Below are 18,777 nucleotides of genomic sequence, written 5' to 3'. Positions count from 1 at the left end.
TTCCTGCTCTTGTATTTTAATGCCATTTTTAGGCACTCCATGTAGAGCAGAGTGCACAGGGGTCAGTTTTCTGTCTGGGAATCAGGACTGAAACTCCTGATGTCCACTCCCAAGGCAGGGAGCAAGAAGCCAAGGCTGCAGAGCTGTCTGCTCCCCACAAAGGGGACTGAAACCTCAGCTGCTGGGATGAGACAGGGCAGCCAAAGCAGGGGAGAAGCTGGCCATGAGTGATGCTGTCCAAGGCAGCATCTCTGCACCAAGCTGGTGACCTCTCTCCAAGGAATGGAGAGGTTTTCCCACACCTGGAGCCACTGAACTCAAACTTGGACTCTGCTGACTGGTACCTCAACTTTGTCAGGGAAATAAGTTCCTCATTGGTACAAAATGTGCATAAACAGCCTCCTTCCTGGTCCTTCAGTGATTCCTAACTTCAAACCAGTCCTTTTTCCATAGGGCACTAATCCAAACCCTTCAGGCTGTGCAAAGCTGTGGAACATCTGCCCCTCCTGCACACACTGGCAGTTCCTAACTTTGCTCAAAAAGGTGACCTTCATCCTTAATGTGTGAACTTGATTTATTATCTCAACAAGAGGCCCGTGTCAGCACTGTCTGCTCTCTTTTCCTCATTGGCTGTGCCCTCAATTAGCTTCAGAAGACAATTAGTGTGAGACAGTTGGCATCAGTCTCACCAAACTTCACACATTGACACTTCATCTGGTCAAGGGGACTGGGACAAAACCCATCCAATTTGCATTGGGCGTTTACCAAAGAGCTGAGTTACACCCCCAGAGAGCCTCTTGCTCTTCCTGACTGCAAAAGGAGTGTGGAGCACTGTGACATTCACATTCTCTGGACAGACAGACATAATTCTGTCTCTCAGGAGAAGCACAGAGAGGAGAAGAGAAAACAATCTTTATCTCTGCTCCTTGGTTTTCCCCATGTGGAATGTGGTGTGGAGATTGTTCACCTGCAGGGATTGCTGGGCTGGATTCTGGTGAAGGTTGTTTGGGATCAGTGGGATCCAGCTGTGGCTCGGGCTCTCAGCAGAGAGTCACAAGTTTGCATTAGATAGGTAAGTAAGAAGTAAATATGTACAATAGGATAATATCTCTTTAAATAGTATATTAATGTAATATAGTATAGTTTTAATAAAGCTGTCCTTCAGCCTTCTGATCTGGAACCAGACATCAGCATTTCTTCCCTGAGCCAGGGTTCACTGCATTTTACTCTAGAGCATCAGCTCAGCTGAGGTGCCACCACAGCAGACACCTGAAGCTGGCCAGGCCAGCGCCACCAGGGCAGGACACTCACGGCAGTTCTTCTCGTCGCTCATGTCCCCGCAGTCGTTGTCGTTGTCACACTGCCAGATGCTGTTGATGCAGTTCCCATTGGAGCACCTGTACTGGTTGGGCAGGCACGTGTTCTCTGGGGCAGGAGGGACAACACAAACGAGCTGGCATGAGGCTGTGCTTCCAGAAATGGGCCGCTGTCCTCCCCGACAGAGCACAGGTCACGCCGACCTCTCGTGACGGCAGAAGCCACCTGAGCACTGAGCAGCAGCAAGAGCCAGGCAGGACCTTACCTTCCTTTATGCAGGTGTTGTTCTTCATGGCGTAGCCGTGGGGACAGTCGCACCTGAGCTCCCCGCTGGGCAGCACCGTGCTGGCCACCCCCTCGGGGCACTTGCAGCTGCGGCCGTTGTTGGACCTGGGCAGGCAGAGCAGGCTGCAGGGCTTGCTGATGCAGGCGTTCTGCCCTGGAGCAGGGCAGGAGGAAGGGAACAGTGTCAGGGCAGAGGCACAGGAGTCCCAGTGTCACTGCCAGCCCAGCACAGAGGCACAGGAGTCCCAGTGTCACTGCCAGCCCAGCACAGAGGCACAGGAGTCCCAGTGTCACTGCCAGCCCAGCACAGAGGCACAGGAGTCCCAGTGTCACTGCCAGCCCAGCACAGAGGCACAGGAGTCCCAGTGTCACTGCCAGCCCAGCACAGAGGCACAGGAGTCCCAGTGTCACTGCCACCTCAGGACAGAGGCACAGGAGTCCCAGTGTCACTGCCACCCCAGCACAGAGGCACAGGAGTCCCAGTGTCACTGCCACCCCAGCACAGAGGCACAGGAGTCCCAGTGTCACTGCCAGCCCAGCATAGAGGCACAGGAGTCCCAGTGTCACCTGCCACCCCAGCACAGAGGCACAGGAGTCCCAGTGTCACTGCCAGCCCAGCACAGAGGCACAGGAGTCCCAGTGTCACCTGCCACCCCAGCACAGAGGCACAGGAGTCCCAGTGTCACTGCCAGCCCAGCACAGAGGCACAGGAGTCCCAGTGTCACCTGCATTGGGTTCAGACCCCCTCGATAGCCAGCTCTGCAGGGCTGAGTGCTGAGGTCACCCCTAGGAATGGCCAGAGCCATCTGCAGGGAGTTTGAGGGCCCTTAAGGGGGAAAGATTGGCCTTTAAGGGACACACCTCATCCGAGTGTCTTTGGAGGGCTACCGAAGGATGTAAGTCACACCCCCAGAGTGCCTCTTGTCCCTCCAGTCTCCTGCAGAGACTGGTAGAGCCCCTGAGTGGTCTGATACCCATCTGAAAATGGGTATAAACAGCCCACGGGGGTCAGCACTGCCTTGTCACAACGCAGACAGATGATTAATGGAGGACAAAGTTGGTGCAGCCCTGAAATCCTGTGGTTTTTTGGTCTATACAACACTTAGATGGAAAAGCCAAGATCTGTGACATAAACTATGAGGTGCCACCACAGCTGACTGCCCTACGAACTCTCTCCCTGGGGAGCATCTCTGATATATATATATATATATATATACACATACCCCTCACGAAACTCATTCCTGAAAGCCTCAAGCCCTGCAGGAATGGGTAGTCAGGAAATGCAAGCCAGGATGGCCCAGTGAGCTGGGAACCTGTGGAAATGGGGGATGAACAATTTCCAGATCCCAGGGAGGTTATCTGCATGATTACCTGTTGTCTTTCCTCTGTAAAAGATCTTCATATCCATGATCCCATTCAGTCGTCCGACCAAGATCTCCATCCTGGAGCCGCTGGTTTTGGATGCTCTGAAAATACTCAGCTGTGACCAGTCGTTCCAGTAGATTTCATTCTGAAACACAGGCTTGGCTCTTAGTGTGAGAAGAGGCACCACCAGGGCCGTGCTCATCTGTGCTACCTGCACTAAGCACCCTAAAAAATGGATGTGGGGGGACATGGAGAGTGAAAAGTGTCCCCAGCCCAAGGGGGAGAGGAAGAGGAAGGCCTGAGGTGGGATTTGAGCAGGAAGGAGAGTGACAGAGCGATCTGCTGAGTGGCAAACATTGCAGTGCAGCTGCTTGGGAATGTTGGTCCTGGATTTGACTGCACTTGCCTGCTCGTTGCAGGGATTTGTGGGAATGTTTCAGGGAAGCAGACAGAGAGACAAAGTGTCGTGCCTGCTCCAAATCACATCCCTATCCTTCAAATTCAGCGTGCTCCATGCTCCTCCAGCACCGGCCTCAGAGCCTGCATGCTAAAAATGACAACGTGGAAAACAAACCTTAAATACAGCAATGGCATAGGGGTGAGGGAGGCTGTCCAGGATCACAGATCTCTGCATCCCATTGAAATCCACCCTCTCGATCCTGTCCATGTAGGCTTCAGTCCAGTAGATCCAGTGGTCATCCACGGAAATGCCGTTTGGCCACCGCACGCCCTCCGAGACGATGCACCCGGCCAGCGACCCGTCCATGTCACTTCTGTAGATGCCAGCCCTGGAGTCCCCCCAGTCTGTCCAGAACATCAACCTGGCAGCAGGCAGAGAGGTTACTCCAAATCCACATGGCAGTTCATCAAAAGGATCCAGGTTAGGAGAGGCAGAGGTTGGAATGCTTCACATTCCACGTCTCTTGCTCCGCATGCCTTTGAACAGGGAGCTCTGCAATTCTAACGAACACCACCAGCAGATTTATGAGCAGCACAGAGGCTTTTGAGCTGCAAGCTCTGTGGTGGGAGTGCAGCTGCAGGTTACCTGGCCATGAACTGCTTTGGTTTGTCAGAGCTTACATTCGCAGCCGAGGCCAAACCCCAGGAAGATGTAACTCGAATGTGGCTCCTGAATTTGAGCACAGCTCAGTTTCTCACGCATCACTGCAGCTTTCCCCACTGACCAGACCAGTTTTACAGGCAGGAAAAGTTATTTACTAATTGATATGTATGGGTAGGAATGAATAATTGTTGGTGATCTGTGCTCTGAGGGAGCTGGTGCCTCAGTTGGGGATGCAGTGGTGACAGTGGGCTCCACAGGGCAGGACTGTGCAGTGCCTGTCCCCAGTTTCACCTCACCAAACTGTCCTCCCTAAGGAGGATGTGGTGAAGGAGCAGCAGTTTCCCTTGGGAATAGAAGGGAAATACTTGTGACGTTTCCTTTCTTACCCATCTCGGGGAACCAGAGCCAGGGCTCTGGGTCGCTCCAGTATCGAGGAGTTGAGGACGGTGAGTCTCAGGTCTCCATCTGGATTGGCAACCTAGACCCAAAACCAAAGCCAGGACAGGTGTGTTTGCTACTGACACTGCTTGAAGCGACACAAAATCTGTGACAGGCTATTACTGCTCCTTAATAAAACATGCACTGCCACGGGTGGGCAGAGCTGTACCTCGATTTTGGGAATCCCAGCGTTGACCCAGTAGAGCAGCTGGCTGAGAGGCTCAAAAGCCAAAGCTTCCACTGTCTCCAACCCAGTGCTTATGATTATTTCCTGCCCAGTGCTGCCGTTGAGACAGAGACGCTGGGAAAAAAATAAAAATAATCAGAATTTTTTCTGATTCAGGCAGGTGGAGGAACTGCCTGAAGCCTGAAGGCCAGGTGACAGACAGCTCGGAGGGGAGGAGTACCAGGACAAACATTTGCATTTCAGGGTGTGGATGCAACACCCGGGTGGCAAGGAGGTGATGCCTCCCAGCTCCCGGCTCACCTGGATGATGTCCAGAGTGACATCAGCCCAGTACAGGCAGTTGTGCTCGTAGTCAAAATCCAGGGCCACAGCCCCCCTGAGCCCGGCCAGGGGCAGCTCCTCGCTGACGCCCGAGGCGAGGTCGTAGCGGTGGATGGAGTAGCGGGTGGCGTAGAGAATGAACTCGTTCTCCTCTGCAACAACAGTGCCTTATTTAGCGGCCGTTTTTGGCTACTCCAGGGGCAAAATAAAGAAAATAGCAGGTGTTTTTTTCACCCGTGGTTTTAGCACCTCGGGGAGGCAAAGAACCTTTGTCTCAGTGGGATTAGGTTAATGGGAATGTGGTAATAGCCTCACATGGGACCGGGCACACACTGTGGGCATTGTCTGGTCCAGGAGGAGGAGGAGGAGGAGGAGGAGGAGGAGGAGGAGGTGGAGGTGGAGGAGGCACAGAACCTGCCCCGACCCCTTTCTTCCCACTTTAGTGCTGCCAATGGGGAACAAAATACTGATCTCCTCTTCCTCAAAAAAACCCAACCTTAAAAAGAGTGGGAGTGATGCAACTCTGCAAGTCCTCAGGGACACTGGCCCCCAGGAAATATCCCAGAGTGGGTTTTGTTTCTGAATGGAGCCGAATCCAGGTAATGGGATCCTGGTCCAGGACAAAGTCTCCCGGGCATTATCCCACCACCGGTCAAGTCCAATAATGCTATTAATGAGTAGAGCTAATGTCAGTAAGTAACTCTGGCTGTGCATCCCTAATGAGATTATAGGGAGATATGAAACAGATCCTGCACATGAAAGTGTTACCATGGAGTGAGCCAGCACGGATCCCGAGACAATCTCTGGGAACACGGCGCTTCAAAGGCCGGCCCGGTGGGGACAGCAGGTTTACTTTGCAATCAGCAGGGCCCTTCTCAGCATGCCCAACACAGCTCTCCAAATAGCTCAAGAGGGCTCAGAGGAGTGAATAACGTGTCAGGAGTAATGCTGAGTGCAGAGCTGGCAGGAGTCCCAGCACAGGGGATGCCTCCCCGTGCTCTTCCGCACCTGGAATATCTTTGGCGCGCTGAAAAATTTTAGGGCCGTGCAGGGGAACCTGCTGCTGGTGGGTCTGGCTGCTCTGCTCAGCTCCCCAGCCCTTCCATGAGCCCCTGCCCTGCCTGAGGCTCTGGAGCTGCAGCAAGCAGCAATGCTGATCACGCAGCTCGTGACAGCAGATTAAATTAAAGCTCTAATGAGCAGAATGCAAATAACTCTGGCAGCACAGGGGCACGGGACTGCTACAGTGCCTTGTACGTTCCAGAGGAGAAAATAAGGATGGGGGGGGGTGAATTCTGGCAGGCACAGGTGTGAGGGATGAAGGCCTGCCCTGGTCTGACCCCAAAGGGCCATCGTTCAGCTGCACGTGGTGGCTGTCTCAGAGTGGGACCTTCCCAAGGGGACTTTCCCGAGGATGGGGGTGTCTTTGATCTAATTCCTGTCTTTCTGGTTGGGTTCAAGCCAGCTACAGCAAGGACGTGAGCAGGATGAAGGGGTTCCTGCCTCCAGCCTGCCCCTGAGGGCTTCAGAGGGCTCTGCACTGTGGGCAGACACTGCTCCTGAGCAGGACCCTCAGAAGCTCTGACCACAGGACAGGAGAGGGCGATTTGTAACCCACCCAGGCTCCTGTGTCACAGGTTTTGTCTGAGAGCCCTCTGGGACTCTGTGCCTGGTCCCTCAGGCACCAGCCAAAGGTTTTAGGAATGGAGCCCTTGTGGCCAGAGCAGATCCTGCACACACTCACCCGCCAGCGGGCATGGCACCAGCTCCCCCTCCAGCCGCGACTCGATGTCTCCACCCGTGCAAGTGTCCCCAGAGATCTTTCTGTAGCTGCAACACACAGAGCCAGGCAGTTTATTCCATGAAAAAAAAAACAAAACTGTGAACAAACCACCCTGTGCAGCCAGAATAAGCTGTGGTGTTTAATTGCCATGTATGTCCTAACATGCTGTTTGTTTGCTGCCACTCTTGTGGGTTTTGTGGTTGTTTGGGGTTTTTTTTTAATCACCAGTAAGAAAATTCCAGCACTTGGAATATCAGGTTGCCCTCCCAAGCACAGCACATACCCTCGAGTCTTCCTGTAGGTTGAGCCAACAGGGCAAGGGACTGGTGGGTCGTAAGGTTTCCCAGCAAACTCAGGGTCAGGGACACAAACTTCTAAGGATAAGTCATCGCTCAGCTTGAAGCCAAAATCACTGCAAGGAGAAGAAAGACATAGGGAGGAACAGGGAAAAGCAAAAAATGCAGCCATGCTATACCATGAGTCTATTTTTGCATAGAATTTTTAAGAACCCAAAGTGACCAGTCATTCATTATCAGCATTTAGCTGCACAGAACATCTCCGAGCCAGACAGGATGTTTCAAGAACACTTTGCAAATCAGCTTTGCCAGTGGCTGGGCAGGCTGGGGAAGGTGAGGCAGCGAGGCAGAGCTGAGCCAGTGTGCTCTGCAAAGCTGGCTGCAAGCCCCAGTCCTGCTGCTTAGCTGGCTCGGGTCACTGCTCTGTCTCTCGGCTGGTCCTGCTGGTAAAATGGGAGTTACAGTGCAGCTGTTCTTTGGAAAACACTGTGGGAGAGAGAGGTTTTGTCAGTGGGATTTTGTAGGGAGCCCAGGGCTGAATTCTGAGGCAGGCTCCCACCAGCCCTGCTCTCAGTCTGCTCGTGGTGAGCCAGACTTGGTCTCAGCATCAGACAGGAGCAGCCTGGTGTGAGCTCCACTGAAAGCCCAGTCCCTGGAAAGCAGTTCCCTTCCTAACCCCAAACCTTTGCATCAGGTTGCCAGAGCGTGTTTCCTGATCCTGAAAGCAGTGTCAGGATTGTGGGAATTGCAGTCAAAGGGCAATAGCAGGGCCAGCTGCACCCCTGTGGCTACAGAATCACAAGGATTTTTAGTGGATCTCTGTCTGTGATGGGAAATTACCCATTATCGTTTGGAAGGTGATGGATTAACAATACTTCCCTCTTCCATGGAACCTTTCAGAGGCTCCCAAAAGGCTCTAAAGACATTCATTAAGTCTCATGCCCTGTTATTAATGAAAGGATGTTTTCAGTCTGTTTAGTTTCCTCTCTGCTATAAAATGAAGCAGCGACATTCCGAGCTACGTAAATTGGATGTTTGTTCACTCGGAGCGATTGGTCACAGATACTTATCTTGGATTTACAATCCAGACTAGAAGAAATTAATTGGTATTTTACCATTCAAAGTCCTCCCTCGTACAAGAGCAGTTGGAGACCATGACAGGTCTGTCAAAATCTTCCCCGTTGAAGCAGGTCGCATGAGGAGTCCTCCTCTTGAAAACGGTTTTATGCCCCAGCAAACATTCATTGCCTCGCTCGTCCGAGGGTGACCACAGCTTGTAGTCGTTCTCTGTGCAAGGGACCCCTGAGAGGAGAAACAAGGTTGGGGTGCTGAAAGGTGCAGCATTTGCAGCACCCCAGGATTAAAGACAGAGAGATGCTGATGTCCCTGGGTAGCCAGGAGTGGCAGGCGTGCTGGCATCCAGCCCCACACCACAGGAATGGCTCTGTCCCAGAGACTGACAGAACGAGGGGACACAGCCTTAAGCTGTGCCAGGGGAAGTTTAGGTTGGACATCAGGGAAAAAAATTCTTCACTGAAAGAGGGATTGGGCACTGGAATCACCTGCCCAGGGAGGGGATGGAGTCACCATCCCTGGAGGTGTTTAAAACAAGACTGGACGTGGCACTTGTGCCATGGTTTAGGTGATGAGGATGTGAAGGGTCTTTTCCAGCCAAAGGTCTTTTCCAACTTAGTTCATTCCACCCTCCCCTGGCACAAAACTTCCCCCAAAGTGCAAGGCCCCAGCCCTGTCCCACAGGGAAAGGCAGGCAAGGAGCACTCCAGCTGGGAGCGTGCAGCGGCACGCGGTGACAGGAGGGAACAGGCAGCTCCGTGGCAGTGACAGGGAATCTGAATGAAGTCGTTCTGGTTACCAAACAGATCCACTCCCAACAAAACGTCAAGAGAATCGGTGATAAATTTTAGTCAAGCAAATTCCTCTGCTGGGTTTAACTGTGCTTTGATTAAAATGCTGCCTCGCAATCAAAGCTGAAATGGGTTATAAAACATTCATAGGCACAAGCCTTCAGAAGGAATTTTTTTTTTCCCCTTTCCTTTTCAACAAATTCCTCAGTGAGGAGGGAAGGAATACAGGGAGAGCACAGGGCACATGAGAGCCTTCAGCAGCTGTGTCGACGTGGGCATGAGACACCTGGGACAGGGCATGAGGAGATGCCCTCTCTCCTACCTGCAGAGCCACCCCACAGATGGCTCTGCCACCCATCCCCTTACCCAGCACGTCAGTGATGTTGATCTGCAGGATCAGCCAGCTGTGGCCATTCTCCTTGTAGGAGCCAAAGATGGTGAATATGGTGCTCTTCTCGCCGGGCTCGGTCAGGAGGCCGTACACAAACACCGGCTTCTCCGAGAATGTGAACACTTTCCAGGTTTCCCCTTCGTTTGTGCTGTACCTGCACAAAGAAGGAGACTGGGAGAGATGCCAGGGGCATGTCCTGCCTGCTGCAGGGCACTCTCTGCCATGCCCAGCCCGAGCAGCAGAGGCAGTCCCTGTGCCCTGACACTCACTTGAGCTGGTCGGTCTCGGTGCCTTGGGCGATGGCCACCAGAATTCCACCGTGGTCACCCCAGGTGTAGTAGTGGGGTCCAGACAGTGCCTGGAAGAGAGACAGTGCTGAGGGGTGATCAGAGCTGTGCTGAATGGAAATGGCTCTGTCAGAAACTCTGCCTGAGCCAAGCTAATGCTTCAGCCTCGGCCAAATCAAGTATCTGGAGACACCAGAGATTCCAGCGTTTATGGGACACCATCTGCAGATGGGAATAGCCAGCCCATTTCCCCTAAGAGATGTGTGTAAAAGCTGCCCTGAGCCCTGGACTCTGCTCCTCCTGTGCTCTGTGCAGGGAAAGAATCAGTGGAAGAAGCGCCATGACACAAATCCAGAGTCCATCACTCCTCCTCTCATTTGTCACCTCTGTGAGGCTTTCCTGATACCCAGCAGTGCCTTGTGGCCATCCCAGGACTGCAGAGAAGTTGGCCCTCAGGCTGTGGAAGGTCTTGTGAATGTTCAGAGAGAAGTGGGGCCATGGCATGCAGGAACAAGCCCTGGAGACAATTCATCCATGGCAAGAAGCTTGGATCTCACGCTCACCTACACCTCCTGCACACAATCAGCTTTGCTTTCCCACCCAGGGAGCCCAGAGCACCTCGGGATGAAAACAGGGAGCGTGTCCATGCCAGACCCTGCTCACAGGGCGTGCTGTCACACTTGGGGACATTCTTACACAGGGCACTGAATGCATTGTTCCTTTCTTCTCTGGGCTGTGAAATCACCCCAGTTCTCTGCAGAGCAGCGAGCCTCCCAGCCTGCTGCTGGCCAAAGCTGGGCAGGAGGAGTTGTGGTGCTGCTTCTCAGCTCCACTGCTGGGTCATTCTGCACCTCTGCTCATGATACAAGGATCAGTAGCTTTGGATCAACGCTTGCTCAAAGTGTTTTAACTGCACTCCAAGGCAAACCTGTGGGGCTTGGCACCTGAAAGTCTCTGGTTTTGGATACCCTGCCCCATCTGTCAGCTCCTGCCTGGCTGCAGGTCCCCACGGCTGCTCTCCAGCTGGGTTTTGGAGCCAGGAACAGTCTCTGAACCACCTTTGGCATCAGCCAGACCTGTGGCGTGTCCCCAGCCCCACTGCAGCTGCCCAGACCTCACCCCGACCGCACAGCAGTCACGGGGGGAGAAGGAGGCTGCTCAGTTCCCAGGAATAAATAGCTTGCAGATGTTGGAATACCACATCACACTGGCTGCAGAGTGCACAGGCACACCACAAACACTGCCACAGACCAGAACATCCCCTCAGTAAACAGCAGCAAACTCCTCATAAACCCAGGGCAGCATCCCACTTCTCTGGAAGAAGCCAGAGCCTCTCCAAACACTCTCACACACAAAGTCCTGGCTGTCAGTCCCACCTAAAAGACACCAAATGCCCTGTGCTGAGGAAAAGACCTGCCAGGTGTAAAGGAAAAACAGAGGAGGGAGCTCTCCAGTGTCTGAATCTACCATCTACACCAGAGGTTCATCTCCAACCAACCCACGCCTGGTCCTTCATCTAAAATCCTTTTTCCCTTGTTTTAAGGCACTGAGCACCTTCCAACTCTTGCATTCATATGAAATCACCTTTAACGTAACTCATCTATACTGCTGCCAAAATTCTTCCTGTTCCCCCACCACGCTGGCTGATCTGGCAGGTGTAAGAGCAGCCTTACCTCTCTCCACCTTGCTCCAGCACTGCTCGAGACATAAACATTGGTTTTCCTTGCCATGTTCTTGCCAACAGAGCCTGGGAGAATGGGAGAAATCATCCTTCTTGAGGAATGCAAAGTGATTGCTTAAAAGGAAGCCAGACACCTCCAAACTATTTTTATCTGTGATTGAGGAGACGATTTTTCACACTATAAATTAATCCCTTCAAAAGCAAATATTTCAAGGACTATTACAAGTTTTAAAAGCAGATGGGGGGAAAACCCATGGCTACAAACATGATTAAACAAAATGTGTGCGTTCTTCAGTAACAGAGCGAGACAAACAGGAATTTCTGAATCTTCAAGAAGCCCTTCACGACGATCAGGAGAGAGGATCAGAACAGAGCAGGTTTCTCACATCTCTGTGCTGCAGTGAAATGTTCATTCTGTAATTACTGTGTGGGGACTGCAGCAGAGAAAGGACAGCAAAATGCACCATTTAATTGCATTTTATAACCTGCTTGTACAAACTAAATACTGCCTGGCAACAACACCCCCCAAGGCAAGGGAAAAGCGGTACCAGTGGCAATGATCAGTCCTGGCGCTGACTCCTTGGAGAGAATGGGCATCCTGCGCAGCTGGAAGTTCAGCAGCTGGCTCAGGCGCTGGGCCAGGTGGAGAGAGCAGCCCTGGGACAACTGGGAAAGCAGAACAGTGGGTTAACATCCATCCCTCATCCTGGCTAGTCCAGCCCTCTCTGCTTGGACAGGCCAGGAGGGACTCCCTCATGGTGGCATTGCTGCTCTAACCTCTTTTCATGGAGTGAAAACACCTCCAAGATCACCAAGCCCATCACCAATAAACCACATCCCCAAATGCCACTCTTGGGGGTCTTCTCCCTGTCCCACCCCGCCGTGGTACCTGGCAGTCGATGTGCTCCCCATAACGGGTCTGTGTGGGGGGCTGGAGCAGCTCCCAGGTGCCGCCCTTGTCGAAGGTGATGACGGAGCGCATGTTCTCCTCGCTGAAGGAGCCGTTGATCAGCGTGGCGATGTAGACGCCCCGCACGCCCTCCACGCGGTGGAAATCAGCGAAGGGCTCGTTGGCGAAGTACCTGCGGGGTGGGCGGAATGGAAATTGAACCCCTTCCCCCGTCAGTCTGGGGGCGTGGGGGATTGCCAGGCAAAGGTGACGCCTCGACCCGGCAAGCCAAAAATCGCGGATTTTGGTCGATGTTCTCATTTGTCATGGGGCGAGTCCTGTCCTACCTGACCAAGGTGTCGCTGCCAGCTCCCCCTGGGCTGTAGTAGAGCACATTTTCTAGAGACAGGGAGAACTTCAGGCCCTCAGCCTCCGAGATGTAGAGGTTGGTGCGGTTGTTGTCGTGGCTGACACACACAAACACCTGGTCCTCCGAGGCATCAGCGATGTAATATTCCTTTGGGCCACAAAGAACAGGCTTCATGTGTGTGTGTGCACACGGGGAGGATTTGGATTTCCTCTCAGCTTGCTTCCACTTTTTTCCGCTCAGCAGGTGGAAAATCTCCACTTTGCTTTTTTTCTGTTGTGTTCCCCCCACAGTGATTCCCATCCTCCACCCTGCAAAGCCCCCTGGAAGCAGCACTGGTTGCCAAGCCCCATGTGTGCTGGATCTCTGGCCCCTCCTGAGGCTGGGAGCACACCCCAGTGCTCTGCCAAGCACCAAAACTTGCTTCTTGTGCCCTCCTTCATCCCCACCAGCCTGGGAACACCACAGCATGCCTGGTTCATGCATCAGGGACTCTTTGCAAGCCCTGGCGGTGCCCTGGGCTTCTTCAGCCTGCAAGAATTGGATGCTCCAGGTCATGCCAGTGCACCCCACAGCATGGGAAGAGGTGAAAACCCCAAAAGCAGAGTCAGAGCAGTAGGACCAGCCCCTCTCTGGTGTCTGGGCTTTGCTGCCAGCCCCTATCCCCAGTGACTGTCCAGGTGCCATTGTGTAAACCACAAGATCATCCCAACATGAGCCTTTGCTCTGCCACCCCCTAGCAGGGTCATACAAGGTCCCCTCCCTCTCCTGCAGCATCTGGAGCTGCTGCTGGCACGCAGGGTGTCCTTGGCAAGGCAGGGAGCTGGGAAGCTGCTCAGGAAGCACCACTTACCTTAATTGGATGCTTGGTAACGAACTGTGCCACCCGCATGGGCTTGCGGTTGAAGGAGACCCAGAGCTGGACCGAGGGGGGCTGTGAGCTGCCCAGCAAACGCTGTGCAGAGCACAAGGACACGTTAGGAGGGGCTCTCACCCCAAAAAATCACCCTCATCTCCACTGGGATCACCCAGTGCCTGGGACTTCTCCCTCCCTGCATGAGGGCAAAGCGTGGCAGCTGCCCGATGCTGGGAGCAGTGATCCCCGCTCAGGGTTTAAATTTCCACAGCTGAGGCTGAGCAAGGAGACAAACTCTCCTTCCTGGTCAGCTGGGTGGGGGTAAAGAGGCTGGGTTTAATTCCTCCTTTCTCCTCACACTGACCTTTCCTTCCTATTTTTACCAATTTGTGCAAAACGAAAGGCACCGGCGCGAAGCCGAGAAAGTAAAAAAGCTGGGGGCAACCTATTTCATACAGGATGCCAATGGCGAGGACCTAAACCCAGATCTAGGCTCCAAAAATAAGCGGCCTGGTTTTTTTTTTTTTTGGGGTTGTCTTTTTTTTTTTATCCCCAGCCTCTGTATCACTAAGCAACCGTGCCTCCCACGGAAAGGAGCAGAAGTCAGAGCCCTGGGTGCCGCTGCCACCCAGCCTGTCCTTTCCCCAGCACTGCCCCTGCTGCAGGCAGGCTTGGAGGCCTCATTCCACACCTGGGGATGTGATTCCCGAATGAGGGGTTTGCAGCCAGCCTCCCTCTGTCTCAGTGTTTCCCAGCAGTGCTTGCTGTGGTGTGGAATTCGGGTGATTTTATTGATGTTTAGTCATTACAGCTGCAGGAGGAAGCAACGCGTGCTGCCCGGTGGCCCCTGAGTGCTCCAGAAGCAGCAAAAGCTCCAAAGCACCCCCAAATGGTGCCCAAACCCTCCTCAAGCTTTCAGGATGCTGTCCCTGAGCTCAGTGGCTTCTCTGCAGAAACACAAACCACCCCCAGTGTTTCACCCTACACCAGCACCGAGCCCTCGATAAAATCTCCTGCAAACCACAGAGCAGGCACAGCGCCAAGGGGCCGGGCCCTGGGAGTTACAGGCTGTACTACCTGCAAGAGAGACTTCTGAGAAACTGAAATTGCTCTGCAAATGTTCCCTGCCTCTGTCAGACACCGCTGTGCCCGCTCAGGGGGCCGGAGGTGGCACACCCATCACTCACTGCCGAGGAAACCCTCCCTGGTTCTGCCAGCAGTCACCCCTTAATAAAGGGCTCCTCCTTAAAGCACTCGATGGCAGCTGCAGGGCAGAAATGCATCTTCTGAAAAGAAAGCTGCCCCTTACATTCTAGAAGGATCAGGACTTTATCCCTCTGATGCTGTTTCTGATCTAGAAAGGCCTGGCCCTCAGAGGAAGCACAGACACTTTCTTGCTTTCTTTCAGGTTTGTTCGAATTTGGCCAAGAACTGTAAAAATCACAGAGAGGCTCCGGCTGCAGAGGGACCAAAAGATCACTTTTGCTCACCCACATCCTCTTTTCCTAGGCAAGCAGACTGAAAATGCAGCTTTCTTTCCAGGCCGGAGCACATTAGGCTGCTTGGACCTGGTCCACGTTTGATGGTAATCTCCTCTGACAATCTCCTTTAACCACCGAGCTGCCGAGCCACATCCCCCTTCCCCTGCCACCCCCACCCTGCCATCCTGTGCTTTTCCCCGGGTCCCAGCCCTCTGCAGGCTGACCTACTTCTGCCCAGCCTGCCCGAGGCAGGGCTATGGAAACACCACTGGGAGAGCAGCACGGGCAGCCACTGCTGTGAGCCCACAGGGGGTGGCAGCTGCTGGCAGGCCGGGTGACACCCCTGTGACAAGCCACTGCGGTCTGAAGGCTGTGAGGTGCAGCAGAGAGCGGCACCATCCCTGGCAGACGCTCTTGCCCGCTGTGGTCCTGCGCCACATCAACCCCCGGCACTGAATTCCTCGCGCCTCACTCACCACGGACTTGGTTGCAAACATGTATTTGTCCCTGAGCTGGAAGTCCTCAACATCTTCCAGGATTATGTCCTTGTTCTCCCGGCTCTGGAAGAAGTCTGTGCTGCGGATGACCGTGGAGGCCCCCGAGGGCTCGTGCCGCTCGATGTACACCGTGGTGGGCTTGTCGTAGGGCTCAACCCCCCTGGGGAGGACAGGGGACGTGGTGGGGTTGGAGAAGAAGGCAGCAGGAGCAAGGAGATGGGGTAGGGGGAACGGGAAGCACCCTTGGGTGCCAGTGTGGGTGGCTGTCGCTTGCCACCCTGCCGTGCCACGTGCCCACAGTGCAGGGTGAGGGGAGCAGGGGGCTGGGACCCAGATTCTTGGTTCCCACAGGGCAGCAAACAATGCAAGAGGTGAGGAGTGAGAGAAGACAGGAGCTGGGTGCAATACATACCAAGAAAAGGACTTCACGTGTTCCTGAATCATTATCCAGGTCTGGCCAAAGTCATCTGATTTCCAGAGCTGCAACAACAAAGGTGAGAGATGCCAGTAGGACTGGGACACAAACAGACCCAGTCCTTCAAGAGACCCAATGTGTCCATCCATGGCTACTCCCTTGACTTTTCATGTGGCAGCTCCTGGAGCAACAGCAACTTCTCTGATAATAATAGGCAACCCAAAAAGCAAAAAAAAAAAAAAAAAAAAAAAAAAAAAACAACAAAATAACAACATCCTTTAGCCTTCTACCAGAAGGATTTCCCACTGTTTCACCTCCAGGTTTTACTCAGTGTCTATCTGAAGGTGCTGTAATTATTTTCAATATTTACCCAACAGCTCTAGAGGGAAAAAAAAAAAAAAAAACCAAAAAGTGTTTGTATTCAAGCAGCAATTTGTCGTTCAGGACCCAAAGCCAAACCACAGGCCCACATGAAACACTGCAGAGGTCATCCTGCCTCAGCTGCCAGTGCTCTGTGGTGAGCTATGACCACAGTAGCCGGGGTGATGGATGTGGTTGTGAGCAGCATGGAGGGAGGAAAAAGGAAGGGAAATAGGACAGGCAGCCTGCAGGTATTGTATCCTCACTCTCCAGAGGTAAGAACAGGACAGACTGTAGGGAAGGGGGTGACCTGGCCGATTTGGACAGCTCTGCATGGGAGATCAGACACCCTGAATGGCCAAAGCGTGAAGCCACATGGCCCTGGCACGAGGCACGGCGGCTCCCAGCTGTGGGACACAAAAGAGGCCACAGGAACATCACAGCAGGGCAGGGGTAGGATGCTGGTTCCCCACCTGAGCAAAGGGCTCACCTGCTTTTTAGGGTGAGACCTGTCGAAGCCCAAGAGGAGGTTGGGGTTCCTGCTGTGCAGGAGGAGGTCTGCTGCTCTGAAGGGAATGGAGAAGCCTTGGATGGTGTTGCAGAAGTCGGTGGTGATCCAGAGGTACGGAGCAAAGGCATCCACAAAGATATACTGGGAGTGGAGGGACAGACAGGGGAGAAGAGAAGGTCAGAGCGGAGCTCAGGCTGGCAGCAGTGAAGGTGCACATCCCAGGGGAGCCTTTGGGAGGGCAGACTTTGGAGGAGAAGAATTTGCCGCTCTCCCACCACACTCTGACCGTCACCAAGGCACAAGAAGGGCCTGGCACATGCCACCTCTGCCCCAGGGACAGCCCAAGGGGTGTCCAGGCTCCCTGTGACAGGAGGGACAAAGGCCCAGCTGCCACGTCCCCCTCACCCTCTTGTTGTCAGCCGGGCTGTGGTAGAACTGGGCGATGGCCACCTCGCTGCTGTTCCCCCCATCGAAGCTGAACCTCTCCGAAATCTTCTTAAAACTCTTCCCATAGTCATAGGACACATAAACCTGCAAAGGAGAAGCCCCACAATGAGAAGAACAAAGTTCTGAGCTCCCTTCTGACAGATTTGGTGAAAATCCAGTGAGCTACAAGGCGGGGAAAGATTTGAGATTTTCCCAACCATGCCTTGAACCCAGGGGGAAGCACAGAGGATATTTAATATTTTTGTGCCTCTGAACCCAAACTTGTGGGCCTTTTTTGTGTGTCTCAGGACACAAGAGCAAGCCAGGCTGTAGCTCAGCAGCCACCATCACCTTGCCTGGCCCAGAAGCAGAAGGTGCACCCGGAGAGGGCCAGGGTGTGTTACTTACATCGCTGTTTTTGGGACCCAGCAAGGACAGGCTGTCCCTGGCCAAGGCCACAATCACGTTGCTCTTCTCTCCTGCCCAGTGAACGACCATCTGATTGTGGGAATCGTTGAGGCTGACCTGCAGTGCCAAGGAAAAGGACACCCTGAGTCAGCCTCATCCACAGGGACAGCTAACATCCCCTCATGCCACCCTTCCTTGGAAATACCAGACTGGGAAAACTCATTCAAAGCAGCGTCTCTCCTGGAGACGTTGGCAGAAAATGCCTACAAGGGTAAGTTTTCCTTTTATTCTTCCTCAAACAGGATTCAGATGATGAGAATGAAAACTCAAACCAAGGACTGAGAAGTGTTTTCAAATCCAGGCTGATGAGACCACGGGGAGGCAGAGGGCCAGGCATCCCTTCTCTCTGGTGACCAGTGACAGGACTCAAGGGACTGCCTCGAGCTGCCTCAGGGGAGGTTTAGCTGGATACCAGGGACAGGTTCTTCCCCCAGAGGGTGCTGGGCACTGCCCAGGCTCCCCAGGGAATGGGCACAGCCCCAAGAGCTCCAGGAGCATTTGGACAGCGCTGCCAGGGTTGCACAGGGTGGGATTGTTGGGGTGTCTGTGCAGGGCCAGGGGCTGGGACCCTTGCAGCTCAGGATACTCTGTGATTCCGTGCGGGTTTCCAGCGCCCACGGAGCCGTGCACGATCCCGTTATTCCCGTGCGCGCCGTATCTGCCAGCACGCGGCTGGTTTCTATGGGGAAGCTCTCGCAGCACCAGCACAGTGGGAGCTGACGGCGCAGGACAAACCCTCAGTGGCTCTCACCAGCCAGCAGGGACAGCCAGGCGTGCTGGGCGAGCCGGGAGAGCAGCTCAGCCCGGCCATGGATGGGTGCCCCGCTCCCTGCAGCAGAGGAGTGCGTGCCTGAGCCCTCGCACGCCACAGCTCAGCCCAGGGCTCTAACCCCGGAGCTGGGGCCTTGGGAAGCTGTAAAAATACAGGGATAAGCCCTTCTTAGGCTTGATGCCCTGCAGCTCTCGCTGACCCCGAGATCAGCGAGCAGCACCGCCTGGAAGAAGAGGCTGCCTTAACCTCCAGCAAGCCAAACACTTGGAAAAACAAGATCTTTATTCTGGAAGACGGGCAGGGGGGAGAGCCAAGTAGAAGCCCTCAAATCCCTCTTATGCAATAGGCTCACAGGAGGGGAAAGAGAACCGACCCCAACACCGGCAGGGAGCATCCCCCGAGCCGGAGCATCCCCCAAGGATGGAGCATCCCCCAAGGATGGAGCATCCCCCGAGG

General features: G+C 53.9%; 1 protein-coding gene across 1 annotated transcript in view; it reads right to left on the bottom strand.

The window, feature by feature from the left end:
• Positions 1–17,594, bottom strand: part of SORL1 (sortilin related receptor 1) — a 39,853-nt gene extending 22,259 nt beyond the window's left edge. The window contains exons 1-22 of the mRNA XM_053963458.1: positions 17,490–17,594; positions 17,061–17,186; positions 16,635–16,796; positions 15,782–15,849; positions 15,349–15,529; positions 13,389–13,490; positions 12,516–12,685; positions 12,169–12,361; positions 11,828–11,945; positions 11,272–11,345; positions 9,581–9,669; positions 9,287–9,465; positions 8,171–8,357; positions 7,043–7,171; positions 6,721–6,806; positions 4,956–5,128; positions 4,638–4,769; positions 4,417–4,508; positions 3,542–3,788; positions 2,974–3,112; positions 1,583–1,756; positions 1,312–1,425 (exon numbers count right to left, since the gene is read on the bottom strand). Of these exons, the coding sequence (XP_053819433.1) occupies positions 1,312–1,425; positions 1,583–1,756; positions 2,974–3,112; positions 3,542–3,788; positions 4,417–4,508; positions 4,638–4,769; positions 4,956–5,128; positions 6,721–6,806; positions 7,043–7,171; positions 8,171–8,357; positions 9,287–9,465; positions 9,581–9,669; positions 11,272–11,345; positions 11,828–11,945; positions 12,169–12,361; positions 12,516–12,685; positions 13,389–13,490; positions 15,349–15,529; positions 15,782–15,849; positions 16,635–16,796; positions 17,061–17,186; positions 17,490–17,579 (3,025 nt within the window). The 5' untranslated portion in view covers positions 17,580–17,594. The remainder of the gene's footprint in view (positions 1–1,311; positions 1,426–1,582; positions 1,757–2,973; positions 3,113–3,541; positions 3,789–4,416; positions 4,509–4,637; positions 4,770–4,955; positions 5,129–6,720; positions 6,807–7,042; positions 7,172–8,170; positions 8,358–9,286; positions 9,466–9,580; positions 9,670–11,271; positions 11,346–11,827; positions 11,946–12,168; positions 12,362–12,515; positions 12,686–13,388; positions 13,491–15,348; positions 15,530–15,781; positions 15,850–16,634; positions 16,797–17,060; positions 17,187–17,489) is intronic.
• Between the last annotated feature and the right edge of the window lie 1,183 nt (positions 17,595–18,777).

This window comes from Vidua chalybeata, chromosome 23 (genome assembly GCF_026979565.1).
Source record: "Vidua chalybeata isolate OUT-0048 chromosome 23, bVidCha1 merged haplotype, whole genome shotgun sequence".
Classification (NCBI taxonomy): domain Eukaryota; kingdom Metazoa; phylum Chordata; class Aves; order Passeriformes; family Viduidae; genus Vidua; species Vidua chalybeata.
Note: the sequence above shows the minus strand (reverse complement) of the source record. Positions and strands in the feature narration are given on the sequence as shown.